Source organism: Ruditapes philippinarum, unplaced genomic scaffold, assembly GCF_026571515.1.
Source record: "Ruditapes philippinarum isolate M1 unplaced genomic scaffold, ASM2657151v2 ctg2643_1_1_1_1, whole genome shotgun sequence".
NCBI classification, from domain to species: domain Eukaryota; kingdom Metazoa; phylum Mollusca; class Bivalvia; order Venerida; family Veneridae; genus Ruditapes; species Ruditapes philippinarum.
The window spans coordinates 224,373-247,074 of NW_026859373.1; the positions used below are offsets into that span (position 1 = coordinate 224,373).

General features: G+C 33.4%; 1 protein-coding gene across 4 annotated transcripts; it reads right to left on the reverse strand.

Annotated features, from left to right (window-relative positions):
- Nucleotides 1-4,465: 4,465 nt before the first annotated feature.
- LOC132756289 (neurogenic locus Notch protein-like) lies at nucleotides 4,466-21,453 on the reverse strand. Of its 4 annotated transcripts, none has more exons than XM_060747320.1 (8): nucleotides 21,349-21,453; nucleotides 19,714-19,770; nucleotides 15,110-15,163; nucleotides 14,042-14,185; nucleotides 8,290-8,427; nucleotides 5,892-6,079; nucleotides 5,277-5,408; nucleotides 4,466-4,609 (listed from the first exon to the last, which is right to left on the reverse strand). In XM_060747320.1, the coding sequence occupies exons 1-8, from the start codon at nucleotides 21,368-21,370 to the stop codon at nucleotides 4,511-4,513; spliced, it is 834 nt and encodes a 277-aa protein (XP_060603303.1). In that variant the 5' UTR covers nucleotides 21,371-21,453; the 3' UTR covers nucleotides 4,466-4,510. The 4 variants fall into 4 exon arrangements, with proteins under 4 accessions (XP_060603303.1, XP_060603299.1, XP_060603300.1 ...); XM_060747316.1 differs by having other exon boundaries at nucleotides 8,290-8,439; XM_060747317.1 differs by having other exon boundaries at nucleotides 8,290-8,433; nucleotides 21,349-21,452.
- Between the last annotated feature and the right edge of the window lie 1,249 nt (nucleotides 21,454-22,702).

A 22,702-nucleotide genomic window follows, 5' to 3' on the forward strand; every position in this document is an offset into this window, starting at 1 on the left:
GGGTCACCTTATGGCCATGACCATCATCCATGTCAAATAGGAAGACTGTGGGTTTAAGGAATCTGAAGTAATTGGGCAAAAAAGCGTTTTAAAGTCAAGGGTCCCGTGACCTTGCCTTTTGATCTAGTGACCTCAAAATCAATAAGGATCATCTAATAATCATGGCTAACCTCCATGCTAAATATTAAGATTGTGAGTCAATGGATTTTTAAGTTATTTGGCGGACAAGTTTTTTTAGTCAAGGCCCCTGTATCCAAGATCTTTGACCTGGTGACCTCAAAATCAATAGGGGTCATCTACTAATCTTGCCAAATGAATATACCAAATATGACGACATTGAGTCAAAAGAATCTGAAAATATTGGGCGGACAAGATTTTTAGTCAAAGAACCCGGTGTCTTTGGCCTGTTGACAGGCATTCTTAAGCATTTGAGCAGACAAGCTAATTGTAGTTAAAGCTCCTGTGACCTTCAGCTTTCACACAGTCACCTAAAAATCAATACGGGTCATCCACAAGTCAAAACCAACATCAATACCACACTTTATGAACTAAAGGTCCCTGTGACCTTGACATTTGACACAGTGACCTCAAAAGAATTAAGGTTCATCTAACAATCATGACTAACCGACATGCCAAATATGAAGACTGTGGGTTAAAGGAATCTGAAGTTATTGGGCAGACACGCTTTCGAGTCATGGCCTCTGTGACATTGACCTTTGACCTGGTGTCCTTAAAATCAATAGGGCTCATCTACCAATCTATAAACAAAATATGAAGACTGTGGGTCAACGGAATCTTAAATTATATGGCGGACAAGAAAAAAACCGACGGATGGCCGGACGAGGAGACGTTTGGGGCTCGTCCGTAAAAAGATTGGGGCCATATGTAATATAATTTGCAACATTTAGCTGCAAAAGCACGACATCTAACGGCGAGTGTGACATTTACCGGCGAGTGCGAAATTAAACGTCAAGTGCGACATCAAAGGTCGCTTGGACATGCAACGGCGTCATAGTTGTTTTATTTTTACTTCAAGTTCGACTCATCCAAAACTTCTTTATATTTTTATTTATCCCCCTACCGTCAACTTTAAAATTAAAAGAAAATCTCTCGTAAAATATTTCATAAAATGTTGGCCTTATTTCATAATGTTACAAGCACAAAAAACAGTTCAATTACGATAATAATTCAGTGGTGCGTCGGCCAGATCCACTGTCGTCTACTTAATTTCTTGTGATAATGTAACGTTCCGGGCTGTACATATTTTCGCAAAACTTAAGAATTTAAAGTTTATTTTCTTGAAATAATGGTTGACCTGTAAGTTGGTTTTTTTCTGTAAGGACTATAAAACTGCTTTATCTTTATATACATTTTATGCATGTATCATACACTTAACATGTGTCTCATTTTTTCATTAAAAGTATCATCATATTGCATTACATTAAATTCCATACCCATACCTTTATCGCAAGATAAAGAATTAAGGCATTTCATCGTTATGTTGGTATTACCAATTAGTATTGGTAATGTAATGTTAATGTTAGTGTATTTTCAGTGATATCCAACAAGTTGGTGCGACTTTATACTAAACAGAATTATAATATATAGTTTGTTTCACAAAATAAAAAAACTGCACTTATGTATCACAATAAAAGTCATTTTCGTCTAAATGCAAATAAACAACAACAAAACAATAAAAACAAGGTATGCTGGCAGCAAATAAGTCATATGGTCAAGTTTTTGCGACCGACTTTTGAACTAGTGACCAAAAATCAATAGGGGTTATCGACGTTTATCACTAGTCATTGACGGTTATTGTGACCGTCAAGGTTGTGTGCAGCAATTTTATGACAAAGTTACGCAATAAAATATGCAAAAATTTTATTAATCCTATAGGCCTTCTTAATGACAGCCGATTTGTTATATATTACAGAAGACCTTAAAATATGTATACAAAAATCATTTTTTAGTTAAATAAAACATAACAACCAAGGAAACATGAGTAATTGAGTTATTGGTCGGAAACCGTCTTTATATACAAGGTCAATGTGACTTTGACATGTGACCCTTAAATCAATAGGGGTTATTTTCTGTCAAAGACCAATGTACCTGTGAAGTTTAAAGGTAAAGGGCCAATGAGTTGTTGAGATATTGATCAAAAAGCTTTTTACCTATAAGGTCAATGTGATCTTGACCTCCGACCCCTTGACCCCAAATATCTATTGAGGTCATATTCTGGCCAAAAGCAATGCATCTGTGAACTTTGAAGGTAAGGGTCCATGGGTTGTCAAGTTATTGATAGGAAACAGTTTTGACATACAAGGTCAATGTGACTTCGACCATTGACACCTTGAACCCAAAATCAAAAGGGGTCATCAACTTGCCAAGACCAATGTACCTACCCAAAGGCCTACGGCTTGTCAAGTCATGGATCGAAAATCGTTCAATATGACATTGACCTTTGACCCCTTGATCAACAAATCAATTGGGCTCATCTACTTGCGAAGGCCAATGCAGAAGGCCAACAGCCAATTGCTTGTCAGGTTTTTAATAGGAAACTATTTTTACATAGAAGGTCAATTTGACCTTTGACCCAAAAATCAATAGGGTTCATCTACTGGTCATGAACAATAATCATACCAAGTTTGAAGTTCCTAGGTGTAAGTGTTCTTTAATTATTGATCGGAAACCGTTTATACATACAAGATCAATGTGACCTTGACCTTTGACCCTTTGACCAAAACACTAGTAGGGTTCATCTATTGTTAATGATCAATTATCTTACCAAGTTTGAAGTTCCTAGGCCTAAGCTCTCATTAGTAATTGATTAGAAACAGGTTTTACCTACAAAGTCAATGTGACCTTTGACCCCTTGACCCCAAAATCAATAGGTTTCATATACCTGTCATGCACAATCATCATACTAAGTTTGATATTCATAGGCGCAAGCGTTCTTTGGTTATTGATCGGAAACCATTTGGTCTACGTACCGACCGAACGACAGACAACTAGACAAATGCAAAGCAATATACCCCCACTTCTTTTATTGGGGCATTATAAAAAGACTTTTGTAAAACGCGAACTGTGACTAAATGTTACGTAACATGCAATCCCAACAACTTTACCAAGTTCATCAGTTATACATTCACCAAATTTGTGTAAATTTACTGTTAAACTCGATTCTTAAATGCTTTGCCCCATTCGTAAATATCGTTTGTGTACAAAATATGGAAATACATGTATCATTATTAAGCTGAAGTGTAGCAGAATAATGGTCTTCAATTTTATTATGATGCACTCTGACAGAATGCCATAAATTATAGGCCAAGAGCTAGACACCAATCTTATTAATAGCATTCCTTATTCCTCACATTTGACCCCATAATGAAAAAAAAGTGGTTTCAAAGCAGTGTCCGCCCGCCAGGTTTGATTGTGTTACGTTGTGATAATTAGAGTCAAATATCAATATTTGACAAATGATTAGTATTTTTTATGTAACAAAAGATTAAACATATCATCTTCCAATCTAAGCAAAAATGCCATCATGGCCATAAATCGCTCACCTGAAATCTACTGCTTGGTTACATCATAACTACTCGATTCGGAGCAATAGTGGGTCATTTAGAGGTTTCTTTTTTGGGCCAAGGGACGTGATTTTTACATATATTGTAAAGAACCACAAATAAAGTGATAGTTCATACTTAAAATGCTAAAGATCTAAGCACTGTAGTTTCACACAAAAAAACTTAATTCTGTTTTACATCACAATGAATGCAGAAATTATGGATAAAAATATCTAATGGTTGTATTGATGTTTAGGTAGATTTTTTTCCGTCCATAATTTTCTTTATAATACTGCACGTTTGTAACGTCATTTTTCATTGGATAATCGTGACGTTTATATTATTAGTTATAAAGATCGTTGACAGGTTATGTGGCCCTATATAAACGGCTATTTGTAAATATAACCCGAGCCGTTAGAAAAACAGAATTCTTTAAGACAGCCAAACACGACACGATTGAAAATATCGCTGACTAGTTTTTGATTGAGTCAGTTCATGGACGGTAGTGGTATTTTCAAACTACCAACCACGCCCCCTAGTACCTGCTTAAGCAAAATACAAAATTAAACATGAACTGGCAAAATTTTGAATTTTGAAACATCCGCAGAAGTGTTCATATAACGATAAACATGGAACTTTCAATGTGACATGAAAAACTGCATATGATCCCTTAACGTGTGCCCTAAACGAGAATGCAATTGACGAAACTAAATAACATAGACTTCTAAAAAGATTAAACCTTTATTGGACAAGGCACTGGCTTAATGAATGTTAACCATCGGTTGAGTATTTTCCTCAATATATGATTCTTATTTTCTGTTCTACCGATGCTATATCAACAAACCTTATGCTTTGATATTTTGTGATCGTGAATTAACTATAAGTAGGGAGCACAGAACAACTTTATAAGTTACAAATTTATTGACATGTTCAGTGAATTGATATATTTATGATATCGCATAGAAGTTGTTTGGATTTCGGTTGAAGCTTTCCCCAAGCCGAATTTCGGTTATTTCAGGCGACTGTCCGCATGTTTGGTACGCAATCTAAAATAAAGTTTTTTATACTTTAAAGATACCTTAAATTCGTTTATGAGATTTACTGCTCACATAAAAGAATTTATGTCATTTGCCCAATTTTAACCGTTAAGTGTCGGGTTTTAGCTAAGTACGTCTTAGCAAATCAATATCAAGCCCAAAATTATGTGATGTTAATTAACCAATGATTACTTCAGATCTATCACAAAACATTCGATCAGGTGCTCTGCGCTATAAAGATCATGTAAGACAGGATCAAACAGTTTACTTTAAAGCTGCATGTCTCCAGATGACCCAAATTATTATTTAAAAAATCAAACTTGCGAAAAATGTTCTAAGATTTTAAAAATAAAAAGATTGTTGATTCAAGCAATAATTTACATGTTTTGTGTAAGTAATGACTGACTTTGCATTATTATTTTATATTGCGTTAATGACGCAGTAAGAGGTAATTCTGCATATTTGACCTCTCTTTTGTTTATTTACTTGGATTGTAAGTCCAGTTTACAATGTCTTAGGTACTTTTTCTGTTCGTTTCGTGTTGTTTTACTATTTAAAGTCATTTTTCAAAAATATCTTAACAATTAGCACTATTCTGAAGGCATCCTGCTTAAAATCGTTTCGTAATAAATAAATCTTTTATACAATTTATAAAAAAAATTCGGTCTATGCTTACCTTAAACCCATCACGTGTACATCCGAGAAATATCCCAGAGAGACTGTCATCTGACGAGTAAATTCCATGGTCAAAGCTTGCTATAAGTGTATTGTCAGGTATAGGATTTGACCTTGCACAACTTGACATTACCTAGATATAAAAATAACGGTTAGGCGGTAGCTATATATTACAAAATACGACAATTTTATATTACAAAATATGACAGTTTAACAATTACTGAAAACTAAAATTTACAAAAAAATGCCTGTCAATTATAACCTACATATAATAAATTTATGATAACTTCAATGTACACGAATACATGTATAACAAATACTGAAATATGGGGCAGAGTTTGACTTTCCCCGTTTGCTACTTAAAATTGCCTCACTTTTTCTAAAACATTACATTTTTACGTGACCCGAATATCCAATTAACTTTGAAAATGACAATCTGAAATTAAGCCACGACTTCCAAATGCAAGCTTTGTTTGCAACGAAACACTGGCGCTTTGAAAAGGCATAATATACTTATGTAAGGAGGAACACGGGCGCCTCCAAGGAAAAATGTTAATGGTTTAAAAATAATTATTCTGCAGAGTGTAACAGTCAATGTAAATTCGTTAACACGCACATTAAGTCCCTGTGACCACGTGGCTGGAGTTTTCGGTACATCACATTCCGTGAGAACAAAAGCTTCGTGAGATGTGTGCTGACCTTGGGAACATACTGCAGCATTCGGGTTAGAAACGGGTGTCTGATAAGCCAGAGCCACAATGGTTTTGATATGGTCACAGCTATAAAGAACTGCTGTAAATGCCGCTAAAAATGTAAAATAGACAACAGTTTATATTTTTTTATTTTTCTATTTTTATTTTATTTTCATTTTTATTCATTTTCTTTTTTGTTATTGCTTTTTATGTCATATCCTAATTATATCCTTAATTCTACATACACAGTAGCCTCACAAATTCATTTTTTTAAATTCCTAAGAAATGTCAAACATGTGTTTAATATAGGGTGAACGCAGGTGCAGAGTCAAATATCAAGTGAAACAGTTAAAATGGAAAATTCTGTAAAGGATAACACTAAATATACTCGAATTAAATTGAAAACCGATACTTTGTCGGCATAGGTGTGGTCGACGAAACTGAGAATGCCATTGCCGAAACAGAACAAGTTTTTGTTATTATTTTTGTTATTTTGTAGTTGTTTTTGACTTATAGTTTTCTGGAAATGATCGAAAGATGAGATCGTAAACAAAATTTTTAATAAGTGTCTATTGATTCGTATATGTCACCTATCGAAATAATGTAACACAAGTTAGATTTTCGATAGAATCTGTAATACATGAGTTGTGTCTTATTCGACTTAAATGGTACGAGCCTGAGACGATCTTTTAGGATCAGAAATATAACATCCCTGATTGAATGAACGGGGCGACTTTTTACAACCTCCACACGGCACAAACAATGCTGATGTGGCGATAAAATAGAGTAAAATATTTAGTAAGAATCCCTGAAAAAATCCCAACCCGGCAAAATTGACTGAGTCTGTTCATGAACGGTACTGTAAAGTGCAAACTACCGTCCACGTGCCTAGTACCAGCTTAAGCAGAATTAAACATTTAACATGAAATTGTACAATTTTGAATTTTGAAACATCCGCAGATGTGTTCATATGGCGGTTATCATGTTGTTGACCCCGGAAAAATAAAACGCATACGTAAAACTTATAGAATTGGATAAATACCGTCCAGGCACAAAAATTGTATGTATGTGGTCAGTATTAAATACAAATTGTGGATTTGGTTTAAAATTTTATGCTATAATAGCGTCAACGCACGTTTATTTTGTGTTATAGAGTCTGCAAAGTATCTCGGAACGGTTGGAGCCCTCGCCCTACCGGGCTCGAGCACCGTTCCGAGGGACTCTGCAGACGTTATAACACGGAAAACGTGTGTTAACCTTATATTATACATAACAAACTTTGTCAATTCGACCAACTCCATGGGTATCGTATGACGGTCTCAAGGTAGTAGCTATTGCGAGTGCACGTGCGCACGTGGCAGATTAAATATTTCTGATGTTCCCTTTAAGCTGTGGAAAAAACACTATGTATCACCTAAAATATTAGAATGTAAGACTCTTAAAAATACATGACCTAGATAGTTATGTATTATAAGAAGATTAAATCAGCATTTCGATGTTTTTGCCTTAACTTGTACGACACAGAAAAATAAAAAAGAATTTGATTCTATTTCTACATGTAAAGATTTTCATTTATACACATCGCTTATTATTTGGCCAAGAAATATTCGAAGCTAAATATATGTACAATCTGATTTAAATTAGCTCTATATAACGCTCTGCTTTTCATTTCCAATTACCTTTCACACAGCCAATCATAATTTTGAAAGCGATGTGATTTCTAATTTTAAACCGGTTTGATTGTATGGCTATCTCATCACATTCTCGGGAAATCTGAATTAAATCTAAAGAAGGTGAAACATCTGTTTTCCTCTAAACTATATAGTACACTATGTGCACCGCACATGGGTCATCCGTGACGCCAGACTGACCCGTTAAATGTGTCCAAAGTTGATTACAGGTACATTACTTCTTAAAGATATTATACATAAACTCTTGAATCGGTATATCTACTTACTACTTTGTAATTTATAAAGCATCGTGTTTGAAATACATGTCCGTGCAATAAACATTGTATTTCTATTTTATTTAATGCTTTTAAATATTTATGTTATATCACACCTTTTTGCAACGTCGTATTCCTGTTCCTTTTTTGTATATTGTGTATATTGTTTGCTTTTCCACATTTGTCTCAAGTTACACATGAAAGCAAGCAGTACATATGGGCACAGTCATGCTATTATTATATTATATTATATATCATCAGTCATTAGCCATCAGTCAACCTTAGAACGCTCTATAACCCGTCATATATACGATAAACCATACTGTGATATGCTTCTAGTTTTATTGTTTTATCTGTTAATTGTTAGTATCACTTACTAATGGTTTGATGATTACAGCGCCTCCCGTGCCATCCATGATCACAAGTACACCTCCAATGCTCCGATCCATCAGGTAATTTGTGCATTGTACAATGTGCATGTTCACCACAGAGATTATTGCAATGGTCTAGTGGTCCTGAACCTGGTTCTGATTACAAAAGCAAATAAGCCTTAACAGTTATGTTAACACAAAATTTCTGAATTCAAACTTACATAATGTTGCAAAAAAAGTTTCTGTACAATTTGGTATCACTTTATTATTTGTTTCAATGAACTTTTATAGAAATCTGAAATACATAACAAGGCATTACAATGACAAAATAGCAAGACATAAACTTTCTGACTTATTTTATGTAGGAAGTCATAATGTAAACATAAAAGAATATACACGTGGATCTTATTATAAAGAAAAATTGACAAAAAGATATACAATCGGCCTGATTGTTTGAATGACATTTTAGTATTCTGGATGATTTTGCTAACAAAAATGCATAAATTTTTCTTCTAATACAGTTTTATATGTTTTATTCAAAACAATTTTGAGTATCTTATTATGCTTAAGGGAAGGACAGTTGCTAATGTTGTTTATTCCTTTTGTCTTTTGTTAAAATTGTTGTTATGTGGAATGATGTTTTCAAATTATATTCAAAGAGCAATACAATATTATTTAGTATCATATTAGTGACCATTTGATTCACAATCCAAAACTCGGTGCAGACCTTTCCTTTCGGTCGATATATAAATATTCTTGCTGAGTGCAAAACATTGGCACTATTCTTTTCTTCGCTTTCGTTGTCCCCCCCCCCGCCTTTTTGTCTTTTGACAAAGTTCCGTTAACTCTATATTAAGTATATCTTTATACCTTAATTTCAGTATATTTATGATAAAGTGTTGTTCAAACAATATCACAAATATTTTAATTATCAGATAAATATATTCTTATGCAATTCTGCGAGGAAAAACATAAGCTTAAAGAACTGAAAAGAAAATGAAATAGAAAATGCGAGTGAATCGTAACAGAAACAATTGGAGCTTCGCTGGGGCGTGTGAATATGCATTCGATGGCAAATGCTTAATATGTTATCAGATAAAATATAAAGGCATTAACACCTTATGCAATCAATAAGTTCACTGCTCTAAAATTTGGATAAACTAATATAAAAATAATTTCACGGATTTGTGTTTGTTTGTTTATTCTTATTATTAAAAAAACAAACTAGAATTGATTCCCTTTTTGAATTTCCCAGCTATATTTTTTTCGTGTAAATTATGTCGCCGAAACCTTAACATATAGACAGTGGATATCTCTAGAGCCATAAGTGCTATTTATGTTGAGAAGACACCGCGCACCTTAGATTAATGTATTCATCATATACACACATTTATATGTGCTTCATTTATATGCAAAAATCCATGTATAAGAATCATAAAATTCAAATCAAATGAACACATCAATATTCATTTTATGTCATGAACAACATAATTTTTTGAGCGTACCAGAATAGCTTTTAATGTTCTGTCCTTCGGAATTTTCATGCACATGCGTTTCCAGGATCTTGAGCGTTATTCTTGGTTTCGTTATTTTATTTGCATTTTATAAAATGACATTTTTATCACAGTAAATTAGTATGCTAAATTAGCTGCTCATTAGTTTATAATGGAATTTTAAAAGCAGTGATAACTTGACTGTTATAAAATGTTTAATGGGAGAAAGCACAGTTCACATATCTCAAATTACCTCCGAATAGTTTTTATAGTGTATGCGTTTCAGAATAATCCTTAAAATTATTTTGCTAATTTTGGAATTGCCTATGAGATTACCTGATTTATGTTTGTAATTTTAAAATGACCAATGGAAATTCTACCTATATTCATTTCTTTCCTTATATGTTACAGGAATTCAAATTGTTGTTAGACGGACTTCGTCCGAAAAAGTAGCAAATATTGCTATGTCAATAGATTATAAGTATTTTTGTGGAAGCTGTATCAAGATACCAAAAATATAAAACTTAGTCCAGAATTGATCATAGCAACCTTTTGAAAAGGGTATTTTTGTATGTTTTGTATATCTTAATTAAATGAGGTTATTTAATTAGAATTATTTATATGATTATTAATTATTGATAAAGCACTCGAAATTTAAATAACAAGAACCGGTTGAGCCGGGTGATGCTCCCCGAATAGGTTTTGGACACAGGAAAGTATACCTTTAGTAGTGTCACATTTATGTCTCTGACAAAGATCAGTGTAAAAATAAACAAAGGGTAATAACTCCAAAATTAAGCATAGCAGAGTTAAGGTTCTTTTGCACTGCACTTCTATTTAATGAGATCAATCTACCTACAAAGTTTCATGTTGATGTTCATGTTGATACCTCTTATGGTATAAAATTATGTCCAAGTTCAAAGTTTTGCATAAAAAACTGATTATTTTGGAAAACGAGATGAGGGAATGACCTGGGAATTTGCTAAAAAAAATTGGTCCTGACATGATTAAATGAAACGAAAATTTCGGAAAAAGTATTTGCAGCCCCGTCATGTCAAAAGTTAAATTAGTGGAGTTCCTTAAACTGTTAAAATAGACAGATTCCTTCACTGTGCAATTAAGATAATGAGTAAGATAGACAGATTCCTTCACTGTGCAATTAAGATAATGAGTAGGTACGAAAATTTAATTTAAAAAAAAAGGATAAATGCAATTAAAGGTTATATCAGCGATTTCGTAGTGGTCGTTGTTGTTTGGTGAACATAGTTGACGCTACATGTGATGCCGATACTGACACGGAACAAGTTGCTGTATACTATATATTTTCTAGTTGTTTTTGACTGATAAGTTTCCAGAAATGATAAAAAGATAAGATCATAAAAATAATTTTTAAACAGTTGTCTATGGATGCGTATATGTCATATACCGAATAAATGTAACATAAGTTAGATTTTCGAAAGAAAGTACCAGTCTGAGACATATTTGGTACATTACTTACAAAGAAAGAATACGGTTCTAATGGGCACAAAAAACAACAGAAAATTTTACACAGCAAAACGAATGAATGTTTATGTATACATCATATTTCATCAGATCGGAGACAATATAATTTTTTTCAAATTAAAGCGTCTCAGTTATTACAAACAGATTAAAAAAGACAGAATTTGAAACTAATGGTGAAACTCGCACTGAAAGTATCCAATTGCAGCCGATCAAGGTCAAATGCTCTAAGTCCGACAAAAGGTCATGATGAGATAAAGAATGTTTTCACTAACGTTATTGTGGTTATCGGATATCGGTCAAGTTCAAGTGAACAAAATCTTTTCATACAATACTCGTAAAACAGTATGATACCTGATGTTAGGCTTCAGTCAAGATTTCAACAAAAATTCTATTTCGGTTGACAATTTTCCATTCGCTAGGTTTTTTAAGATAAAATTTGAATAACGAGCGATTACAATATTTCGGTTGACAATTTTCCATACACTAGGTTTTTTAAGATAAAATTCGTATGACGAGCGATTACATTATTTTTTTTCAATCCTACAAACAATAATCATTTACAATGGAAAGAATATATTATTGTGAAGCAAAACTTAATAGCGAGCTCGAAGAGCTGGCCCGAATGCCCTGCTCGCAAAGCGAGCTTTAAGGTAACGCGAGTAGGCCTACCTGCTATATAGCGCTATATTGCTTAACGGTTAAACCACTTCTTTTAATATTAGAAAAAATAACTTTGTTACAGAACATTTTATTCTTTTTACGAAAAATATTCATGTGTGTTACATATAACACAAACGTTCTATGTTAAATTTTTTTTTTAAAATCGCACACAATATTATGTAATTTTCTGTAGAAAGAGCATCGAAACATTAGACTATCTGATTTGTACTCGGGGGAACCCGATTATAAATCAGATTGTCGAGTGTTTTGATGTCCTTTCTCTTTTGTTTCATAGGCAAACATAAAAACACGTTCCATATCGTCAGAATATGAAACTTTACAAAAAGTAACCAATAATCGAACATCTGAATAAGATATTTCTATCGCTATCCATTTCCCTGTCAAACACTAGAAAAAATAAGCCAATCAATGGGCATGCTTTGGAGTGCGGGTAACTAATACTCCAGTTAACACAGTGTGCATGTATATGTATACGATTTAACTTTGACACATCTTCAACAGAAAGGTCCCTAAATGATACATAAAACAATGTAATTTAACTGTTCATGAATTTAATGATTATACTTCATAAGATCTAGCTGTAATAAATAACAAGAACGTGTTTGTTAAACACAAAAGAACCCGGCTCAGATTCTAGTCAGTAACAACAGTTTAAAAAATATTTACCCATTCACTCAGAGGAGGACGGAAAATTGTCAAAAAATGTAAATACAACAGAGTTATGGCGTTTTGTAATTGTGAAAAATAAATGTTGGCAAGTCATTTGCTATGACTTGTGATATACATATTAAAGGACCACCTTGCGTATGTTCCTTGTAAGTATGAGACATTTGTAAACAACCAAACAACAAAGAAAGGCTGTATAGAAAATTGTAAAAATCTCTTTTTAGCACTGGTGACCTTGACCCAAATGATCCAATGATGCAAGTTATCATCCTTTCAAATATGAAAAATATTAGTCAAAAAATGGCTGTTTTAGCAAATGTGTAGAAATCTGTTATTGACCTTCTTGACCTCGACCCACTGACCCCTAGCTCAATCGAAAGGAAAAACATGCAAGTTATCTTCCAATCAAATATGAAAGACATCTGTACATAAATAAAGGCTATATGGACAAAAGTGAAAAAAATAGCACTGGTGACCTTGACCAACTGGCCCCTAACTCAATCCAAAGGAAGATGACCATTCAAATTATCAACCTACCAAATATAAAAAAAAAAAACATCAGTAAAAAAATAATTGGCTGTATAAGCAAATGTGTGGAAATCTATTTTTGGCATCTATTTTAAAAATATAAAGAATATAAATACATTTTTGACATTCGTGATCTTGAACTTGAGCCAAATGACCCCTAATTAAACCCAAAGGAAGAGGACCACCCTTAGCAGTTTTTATTACAACTTAAAAATAAAGACTGTATAAGCAAAACTGTTGTTAAAATTGTTTTTTACACCAGTGACCTTGACCTTGACCCTAGGGATGCATTACTCCTTAAAAAATTAGAGGACCATTCAAGGTATCCACCTACCAAATACTAGAACTATCACTAAATGTGATGAAAGATAGCATTAAATAAATGAAGTAATTAGGAGAAATTTAAGATAAATCCAACTTGCCGGAATAGGTTAACCATACAAGGCCCTATTTTCAAAGTGATAAAAAGGGAAATAACTGGGAAAAATGGATGGCACAGTTATATAACTTGGCAATATCATGTACTTTGTATTGATAAGTAAGTGTGATAACTATGAAGCTATTAGTATAGATAGAACTAAAATATATCCAACTTACCATTTTAGGTTAACCAATTATTCATTTTCTAAGTGCTGAAAAGGGCAATAACTTGGTAAAAATGGCAGCCATAGCCAGATCATGTACATTTTGTTGATAAGTAAGTGTGTAAAGTATGAAGCCATTGGTATAGGTAGTACTTAAGAAAAATCCAACTTGCTGTTTGAGGTTAACCTCGTACGGACGGACGGACGATTCAATTACTATATGCCCGGGGCATAAAAATCGTCAACTTTTAATAATATGTATGTCATCAGAGAAGATCATGAAGGAACATAATATTTTCTTACCTGTGGACGTTATTCTTCTATAGCATAGTAATCCTGTCCATCCAGCATAACAATTGCAGTGTGCCGCCTGTTGCGAATCCTGCACGCAATAACCGTTATAGCAATGGCGATGTGTGCAATTAGTATGGTTTGAGGTCACAAGATCTGTCGTTACAGTAACAAAATCAACATGTAAGATGAACTTATATTTAATAATATCACATACCCGTGTCGATTTTGTTAGTCCGTAAAAAACGGTACTGCACGGCCGTGCATATATTTTGACATGACGTCATTCTATAATTCATTACACAAACATAGTGTAAATGAAACGAAAACTGATTATTTTGCGCTTTAAACTGTTTTGTGTGTGGGGAAGGGGGGAGTATGTGATCAACAGACTATTATATTCTTGTAGGTTCATTTATTGAACTCGCTGAATATAATTAATTTATAATTAGTGGAAACGTCACTACTGGCTACTAGTCACTGACATTACCCGTAACTCTAGCATACGACTTAACTAAATTATTTCCCTTTTTTGAAATTCTTGGTTGTATTTCTCGTGTAAATTATGTCACCGAAACCTTCACATATAGACATTGGAAATCTCAGACTTTTCTCTAGCGCCATGATGGTGAGAAAATACCTGTAACTCTAGCATGGGATTTTACTAAATTATTTCCCTTTTTTTAAATTCTTGGTTGTACTTTGTCGTGTAAATTATGTCACCGAAACCTTAACATATACAGTCGACATTAGAAATCCAGACTTTTCTCTTGGGCCATGATGGTTAGAAAATATGGCGCACCTAACTGAATTCGTTGACTTTAGTCAGTTCCTAGCAAATGGTTTGCCAGTGACGACGTTCTCTTGAAACTTCATGAAAGCATAAATCAGCATAAGTCTGCTCATATGTCAGTTTTGAGAGGTTCTGAAACCTTTAACATAGTGAAACTGTTGTACAAAGTAATTTCAGGTACAAGAAGTCATCGTGATTGGATTTTTGTATCAAAAAAGTCTTATTTAGCAAAATGTTACGGCCCCTTGACCAACAATGTTGTAAAAAGGGTAGAATGACACATTTACCTGGTGCATGCGTGCTGTTGGAATGTCCGCTGATGATAAATCTTCTATCCTTATCTAAAGCAAGAAATCACGGTCAAATGTAAGATGATTTGTAACACGATTTATTTATCTTCAATTATTTAAAGATATACATGTACTTTCCTCATCCTTGAGCAAAATATTTTAATCACAGCAATTTTTTGAAATCCATTTAATCCATTTAATTAATTCAATTAAATATAATAAATTATTTGTAAGGTTATTATAATTAATCTGGATCCATGAAGCTTTAAATATATCACATATATGAATTTATAATACAATTATATCAATATGCAGTATATATATAAGACATAAATCAATCTGGTTTTCAAATATTCACATATAATTTACATATTACACAATAAAACTCATATTTCAACATGTTGTACTTTAAAACACACATAACTACAGGTAGTACCATAAAGAGGCATATTTCATTCTATTGTGTAATATACAACATACATTTCCCAAAATACCATATAAGATATATTATCAATCTGCAGTACAATTAAACACATGCATGTATATCAACATATACTACCATATATTAGATATATATCATTATGAAATACCATTTAACATTATACATTATATCTTCAGTACCATTACATACATATATCAACCTATAGTACAATATAACACATAAAAAATGAAAATGAAATACCACATAACACATATATTTATTATTGTTATATGTAATAACTTAAGTCATGTTTTGCATGAGAAATTATATGTATATATATACCGGGTTGTAACATGTTAAAGTCACTTTGAGGTCAGATACAGGCAGTGAAACTAAACTGGTTCGTTTAGTCATGGAAGATAGTTCGAGCAGCCATATTGGGCGTTCACATCATCAGGAAAATATAGTGGAGAGAGGAGATAGAGCAGATAGAGCTAGCTATCCAGAATCTGGAGGTAAGTCCCCGGGGGATTCAGTAATTGAAGCTTTTACTTTATTTTGAGATTATCTCAATACTCAGTTAAAGGACTTCTTTAAATGGGACTTGAATTTAAAATTACATGATACTCCTTCAGTCAAGTTCAAGAAAGAAACTAATCGTATTCAGTATGAGTAGTTTAATCTTGATATTCTTCGCAGTTTAGAAGTGGTTGCTGACGATAAATTTCGTATTCCTGCCGAAATTTTCGAGATAGTGTCCAGTGTTATTTAAAAGGTCAAACATAAAAAAAAATAAGTTAATTAAAGTAGCTGATAGTTCTGAAGCCAGTTCTTGGATCAGATAGTGAGGACGAAAAGCGCATTAAACAGGCGGGCGGAAGCCAGGGCTGTACGGAAAATCAAAGCAACCACTTCTACTAGTAAACCTTCTTTCATTCCTTATAAACGTCCTGTTTCTACTTTCATGTCGAGAGAATTGCCTTCCGATACTGTTCCATGGGGAAAACCGGCTTTTTCCTTTCGTGACACATCAAAACAAAGCTCCATCAGAGATATTTGCTTCGCATACGGACAGTGAGGACATTTCCACCATGAGTGTCTAAGATTCTGGTCAAATTCAACGAAGCGCTTTACACCGGACAACTTCAGAAGCTCAAGTTTAGAAAGCTCCGCAGATAAACGAACAGATAAATGATAAGAATTTTTTCAATGCCCTTGAAAGAGAGTTGAATATCAAGAAAATTTATCTTCACCAACAGAAAACAATACATGTGTTAAGATTCGTTGAAAGAAGCACTTTTCTTATTGGAATGACATTGGTTGTAATTCTGATATTCTTGACATAATTGAAATTGGTTATAAAATTCCATTTCTTTATATGCCTGAAAGATCATTTTCAAAAAAACAATCGATCAGCTTTAAAAAATTTAGAATTTGTAGATTCTGCAGTTGAAGAACTTGTTCAAAACAAATGTGTTATTAAAACTCATATTATGCCTCATGTAGTTAATCCGCTTTCTGTTTCTATCAATAAGCAAGGAAAGAAAAGGTTAATATTAGATTTAAGGATAGTCAATAAACATCTTTGGAAAGATAAGTTTTCCTTTGAGGATTGGAAAAATGCTTTAAAATATTTTGAAAAAGAGTCTTTGTTTTATAAATTTGTATCACCATATTGATTTTTTATGAACAGCCCACACCTATCTGCCCCTGGACACCTACTACAACCCTGAAAAAAAAAATCGTTCAACACTCTAAGGCTTACTATAAGGTACCAAATACAAAACCACCGATGAAATTATATATATAAAAAAAAATTCCACTATCAAAATTATAGTTATAGAAAGGTGAAAAGCCTACTATATGTTCATTTGCCAAACAATGTGGAACACGGGAAATCGTCGTTTCGGCGATTGAGGCGCATTCCGGCGGGATTTCGCTGCATCATTCATTAACATCAATAACAAGAACTAGAATTCCACAGCTTATCTAATTCAAGTCCAACGAATATCACTATCATTCCGATTATTTCTGTTTCACGGTATTTTTTAATTGTCGTAGTCATTTTGCAGTCTGATACCTGGGTTGAAATACGCGATCTGATTGGACGAGCCAAATTGGACGTCCAATCAGATCGCGTATAACACACAGGTATCAGAATCCAAGATGGCAGCGACAAGTAAAAAATTACCGTGAAATAGAAAAAATCGATAGAATATTGATATTCGTTAGACTTGAATTAAGTAAGCTGTGGAATTCAAATTCTTTTTATTGATGTAAATGAATGATGCAGCAAAATGCCTTCGGAATGCAAACGACGATTTCCCGTGTTCCACATTGTTTGACAAATGAACATATAGTAGGCTTTTCACCTTTCTATAAATATAATTTTGATAGTGAAAATTTTTTATATATATATATATTATTTCATTGGTGGTTTTGTATTTGGTACCTTATAGTAAGCTTTAGAGTGTTGAATGATTTTTTCAGGGTTGTAGTAGGGGTCCAGGGGCAGATAGGGGTGGGGTGTCCTATAACACTGATACTGCCACCTGTGGTACTATCGTTGTTCCTAAATGGCATAGTTCTCCATTTTGGCCATTGTTATTTAAGAAAAAATTTTGTTCATAAGGATTTCATTTCAAAAGTCCTTGAATTTAGTGAAGGGCGAGATATATTTACTAAAACCGAAATTGACGGGAGTATTTTTGATTCTAGCAGATTTAAAAGTAAAGTCTTAGTTATTAGGATAGAATCAAATAATGCTGGTTGTTTTTGTAAGTGAAAAGAATAGTATATTTTATTTTTTATATTTTTAAAAAATATATATTTACAGATGATTAAATCATGAATTTCGCTTTTGCATATGATTTTCGTGATTTTCTCATAAATGGAAATCGTGGGAGTTGCTTGTTCAAATAATGACGTCAGACATGGAAATTAAATGGGTTAACTGTCCATTCTACATGTATTTTAGCCTTGTGGTAGACTGGAAAGTTTTAGATAAAAACTGCAAATTAAACATGCTAGATTTTTATCAAAATGCTAAATAATTTTGAAAGTGCTGATTGTGTTTCTAGAAGTTATATTAAATATTTTGAAGGCGGATTGCCTTTTTTAGTTTAGCGGATTTCAAATATTTGGAGCGGAATGCTTGTTTATATTAGCGGAATGCTAAATTATTTTATAAGCGGAATGCTTGTTGTATATTAGCGGATTGCTAAATTATTTTATAAGCAGAATGCTTTTTTTATTTAGCGATTTACTAAAGTATTCTTGTAAAGAGAAAATGTTTGCTTTATTTAGCGGAAGGCTTAAGACTGTTTACGAGCGGACATTGGTTACTTGTTACATGATTTTCTTAAAGGAATGCTGTTAATATTTATTAGAAATTTATACTATGTTAGCGATTAAATTTTGTTGGATTTACATAGCAGAATGTTTAATCATGTCCAGTAAAAGATCTTGAAAAATACTTGCTTTTATCAGGCATCTCTGACAGTTCAGAAGAATTTTTGTTTGGAAACTTTATTTTTGTAGAAAATCAAAAACTTATAAGCTAAGGGAAGGAAATCCCATATCCTATACAAGAGCGAGAGAAATATTTTTGTATCATATTTCTCATTTAGGGTTAAACAAGTCGAAATTTGGTCTTCATTCATTAAGGTCTGTGTGAGCTACAGCTGCAGCTCTTAAAGGTGTGCCAGATAGTCTTATCAAGATGCATGGTCGGTGGAAAACAGATGAAGCTAAAGACCTTTACGTTGAGAAAGTGATGATTTGAGACATTCTGTTTCCTTAAATTTAGGTTTATAAAAATTGTAGGAAGTAATATTCATGGTCGTTTTTGTTTTCACTTAATGAGTAAGTGTTAAATTTTTATTCAATATTCACACTTTTTGTTTAAATTTAAAAAATCTGGTTTTTGGGTGCCCGTTCTTTTTCTTTTGATGCCTGTATTGACCACGCCTATATATAAGTGTTTGATTTTTTTTCAAAACAAGGTTATAATTTTGTTTAATTATAAATGATTTATGTTTGTCTGAAGGAACTGACAGAAAATATATATATACTCCAACAACTTACTTTGTGTTGTTTTGAATATAACAACATATTTTACAAACACAAAATGTCTTTGTTTTAAGCAGACGAATTTATTCTTTATCTACGTATGACTTACCGCTCTCGGTTCCAGCTACCAAACATAAGCAACCAAACACAGTGACTACCAAAAGTGCTACAATATAGTGAATAAGTATTTTGTAAAAAGGTCAAAAATATAAGTGGTGGCGTGGCCGAGCAGTTAACGCGTCGGACTAGTAATCTAAGGATTGCTGACCGCGTGGGTTCAAACCCTATCAGGGGAAGCCGTTGAAAGCCATTGAGCAAGAAACTTTACATTAATTGCTTAATACTGGTTGGTTCCAGGAACGGATTCGAGAGTGTTTCAATAAGTTTATGGCTTCCAACACAATCGAACTAATATAAATTTGTATAAATCAAAAATACTGGTTTGTTTACAGCTTGCTACCTTTACGACACATTACTGCACGTTCAGCGGTAAATTCTTTAGTATTAAAATATGTAACATGCTTTGAATGCATTAATGAGACATATATCAAGGAATTAAAAAATATGGGTTTTTGTTTAAATTTGTAATATTGTAGAGAGATGTGATTCAATACAAGGAAAATATATACATCGATGCACAGTATATACTAGAATGGCCGAGTTCGTTATACTTGAAAACATGAAGTGGTTCGATATGTAAATCTTACTGTCAGTTACCGATCCAATATTGGACTTCTGTTGGCCATTGATCCATTATTGAACCACATGGTTCATCGATCCAATATCGCACAGGGACATAAAATGTGCTTTAAAAACCATCATTTCTGTTTCATATTCGATATTATTTTAGATCTTTCCTTTCACAGAAATATGTTATTTGTTATTGAATTGCTTTACGTTGTATGAGTTGATAATATAAATCTAATGATCTTACTTCTGTTTTAAGGTGATTTAATTGGCAGAAACGAGTGAAGTACAACTTTATTGTAGAGGGATTAAATATATAGCCGGCCAAACATAAGTTTATACTAATTTATTTAAGTTTGACTGTGTTAGAAGCTATGAGCTTATTAAAACACTCTCGAAGCCGTTCTTGGAAAACCAACTAAATAGTTTATTGCTCAAGATTACAACGGCTTGCCCCTGACAGGAATTTAACGCACGCGGTCAGCAATCCTTAGATTACTAGTCCAACACGTTACGCACTCGGCCACGCGTCCACTTTATAATAGTCTGACTAATACAATTATTTGCTACATAGTAACCTTAAAGTAAATGGTGGTTGTGGTGGTGGTAGTTTTCACACCGGATTACGGCAATAAGCCACATTGAATTTACCAGAGCACAGTTTCTCCTGGGCATGCTACCAAGCAGTTTACCAGTACTAGTTGCCTTCACTTTCGCGAGGAACAGACAATTCTGTACATACCAGAGCATAGGAACATTGCGAGGACCATAGAAAGAATTTTATGATCAATCACAACGAAAGTGACCTACCCAGTCCGGGAATCAAACATGGTTCGCCGGATTCACAGTCCAACGCTCTACCTATTGAGCTAACCGGACGGCTTTTTTAAAGTAAATGTCATTTTAAAATGATTTTATGTGCCACATCTCTTGCCTACAAGAATGATCGGCCGATATCCTGTCCGCGTACTAGCTTGGTCAAATATTGTAAATTTTACAAGGATTAGATTAAAGAGAGTTTAATTGAAACATGTCTATTGAATAATTAAGTTGTTACCTGACATACAATTTTGCCACATCTTCAGAACAAAAGTGTAAGATCTTTGGTTTCGAAAATCACGACTAAGTCTATATACATTAAAGCAACGTCATGCATTTGATCTCAACGATAGATAAGCCGGCGTATTATTTTCAATATCACATGTAAGTATGGTGGCTGATTTGGTACACTTTGCGCGTTGCGTTGGCGATAGCGACAACACATCCTATATCGTCACCGCCTTTTCGTCTTGTCGTCAAATTGTGAATGTAATGAAAACCTTCACATAAAGCCGGTGTGACTTTCAAAACATGACTGATATACTCGACATTAATTCTCGTAACCTACTTGGATCACACCGAAGATTGATCGAATGAGTGCTATAATGTATTCATAATTTACACGTCAATTGACAGGTCAATGAAATCAGACTATACACCCAGGCAACATGCTTTAAATCGTTAGCCTATGGGTAGTTATTTATTCCACAACTTAATTTGATCATAATAGCGACCTCTAGATAACTTAGATAACTTGCTTACTATAATGATGGTTACACAAGCATAACTTTCATACACCATTACACTTGCACGTGGAAAACATGACGAAAACAGATATTACCTGTACATGTACGTACATGTTCGTACCTTTATACAAGAAAAGTGTTAATTCATCTATTTTGTACATTAATGATTTCAAAAATTCTCCTCGAACTTACCAAATCCTTTACAGATCGGGCTTTAAATGCGTCCTCGAGCTGCTGCAGATCTCTGTTGTAGAAAAGACCAAATGAAGTATTCATAATTCTGTATGAGAACTGCATATCAAAGATGCAAACTGAAAAGAAGTCGATTTTTTTTAATTTCGAAATACAAAAAATTTGACCTTATTCATGTATTATTGTTGAATTCTGCCAATGCAGGACGAGGTGACGGGAGGGGAGGGAATGCTCTAACGTACCGTCAATCAAACCGAGTCTTCAACCTTAATTTGCCGTTTGGAATGTTCGGAAGTGTTTGCATTTTATCTGTTTTATAACGGCCGATCGTTTAAAATTCATACTCGTCACGATTTTTCCCTCTCTGAACATCACTTTCCTGTCCGTGATATTGTTTACAGGGAACGAAACCGAGATGAGTTGAGTGAAATGACTGGTGTTGTTGTTGTTGATGTTGTTTTATTTTATTTTTTAAGGAATGCAATTAATTTGCCCAATAACAAACTTTTTCTAAGTGCAATCAAAGTAGTATAAATTTGAATGAATTCATACGTCACAGGTCAATACACAGGTCAATACAACAATTCTAATTTATTTACTTTCAGTCCATTTAAAGTAGCCCATCATTACAAGTTTATATAAGTCAACAAATAC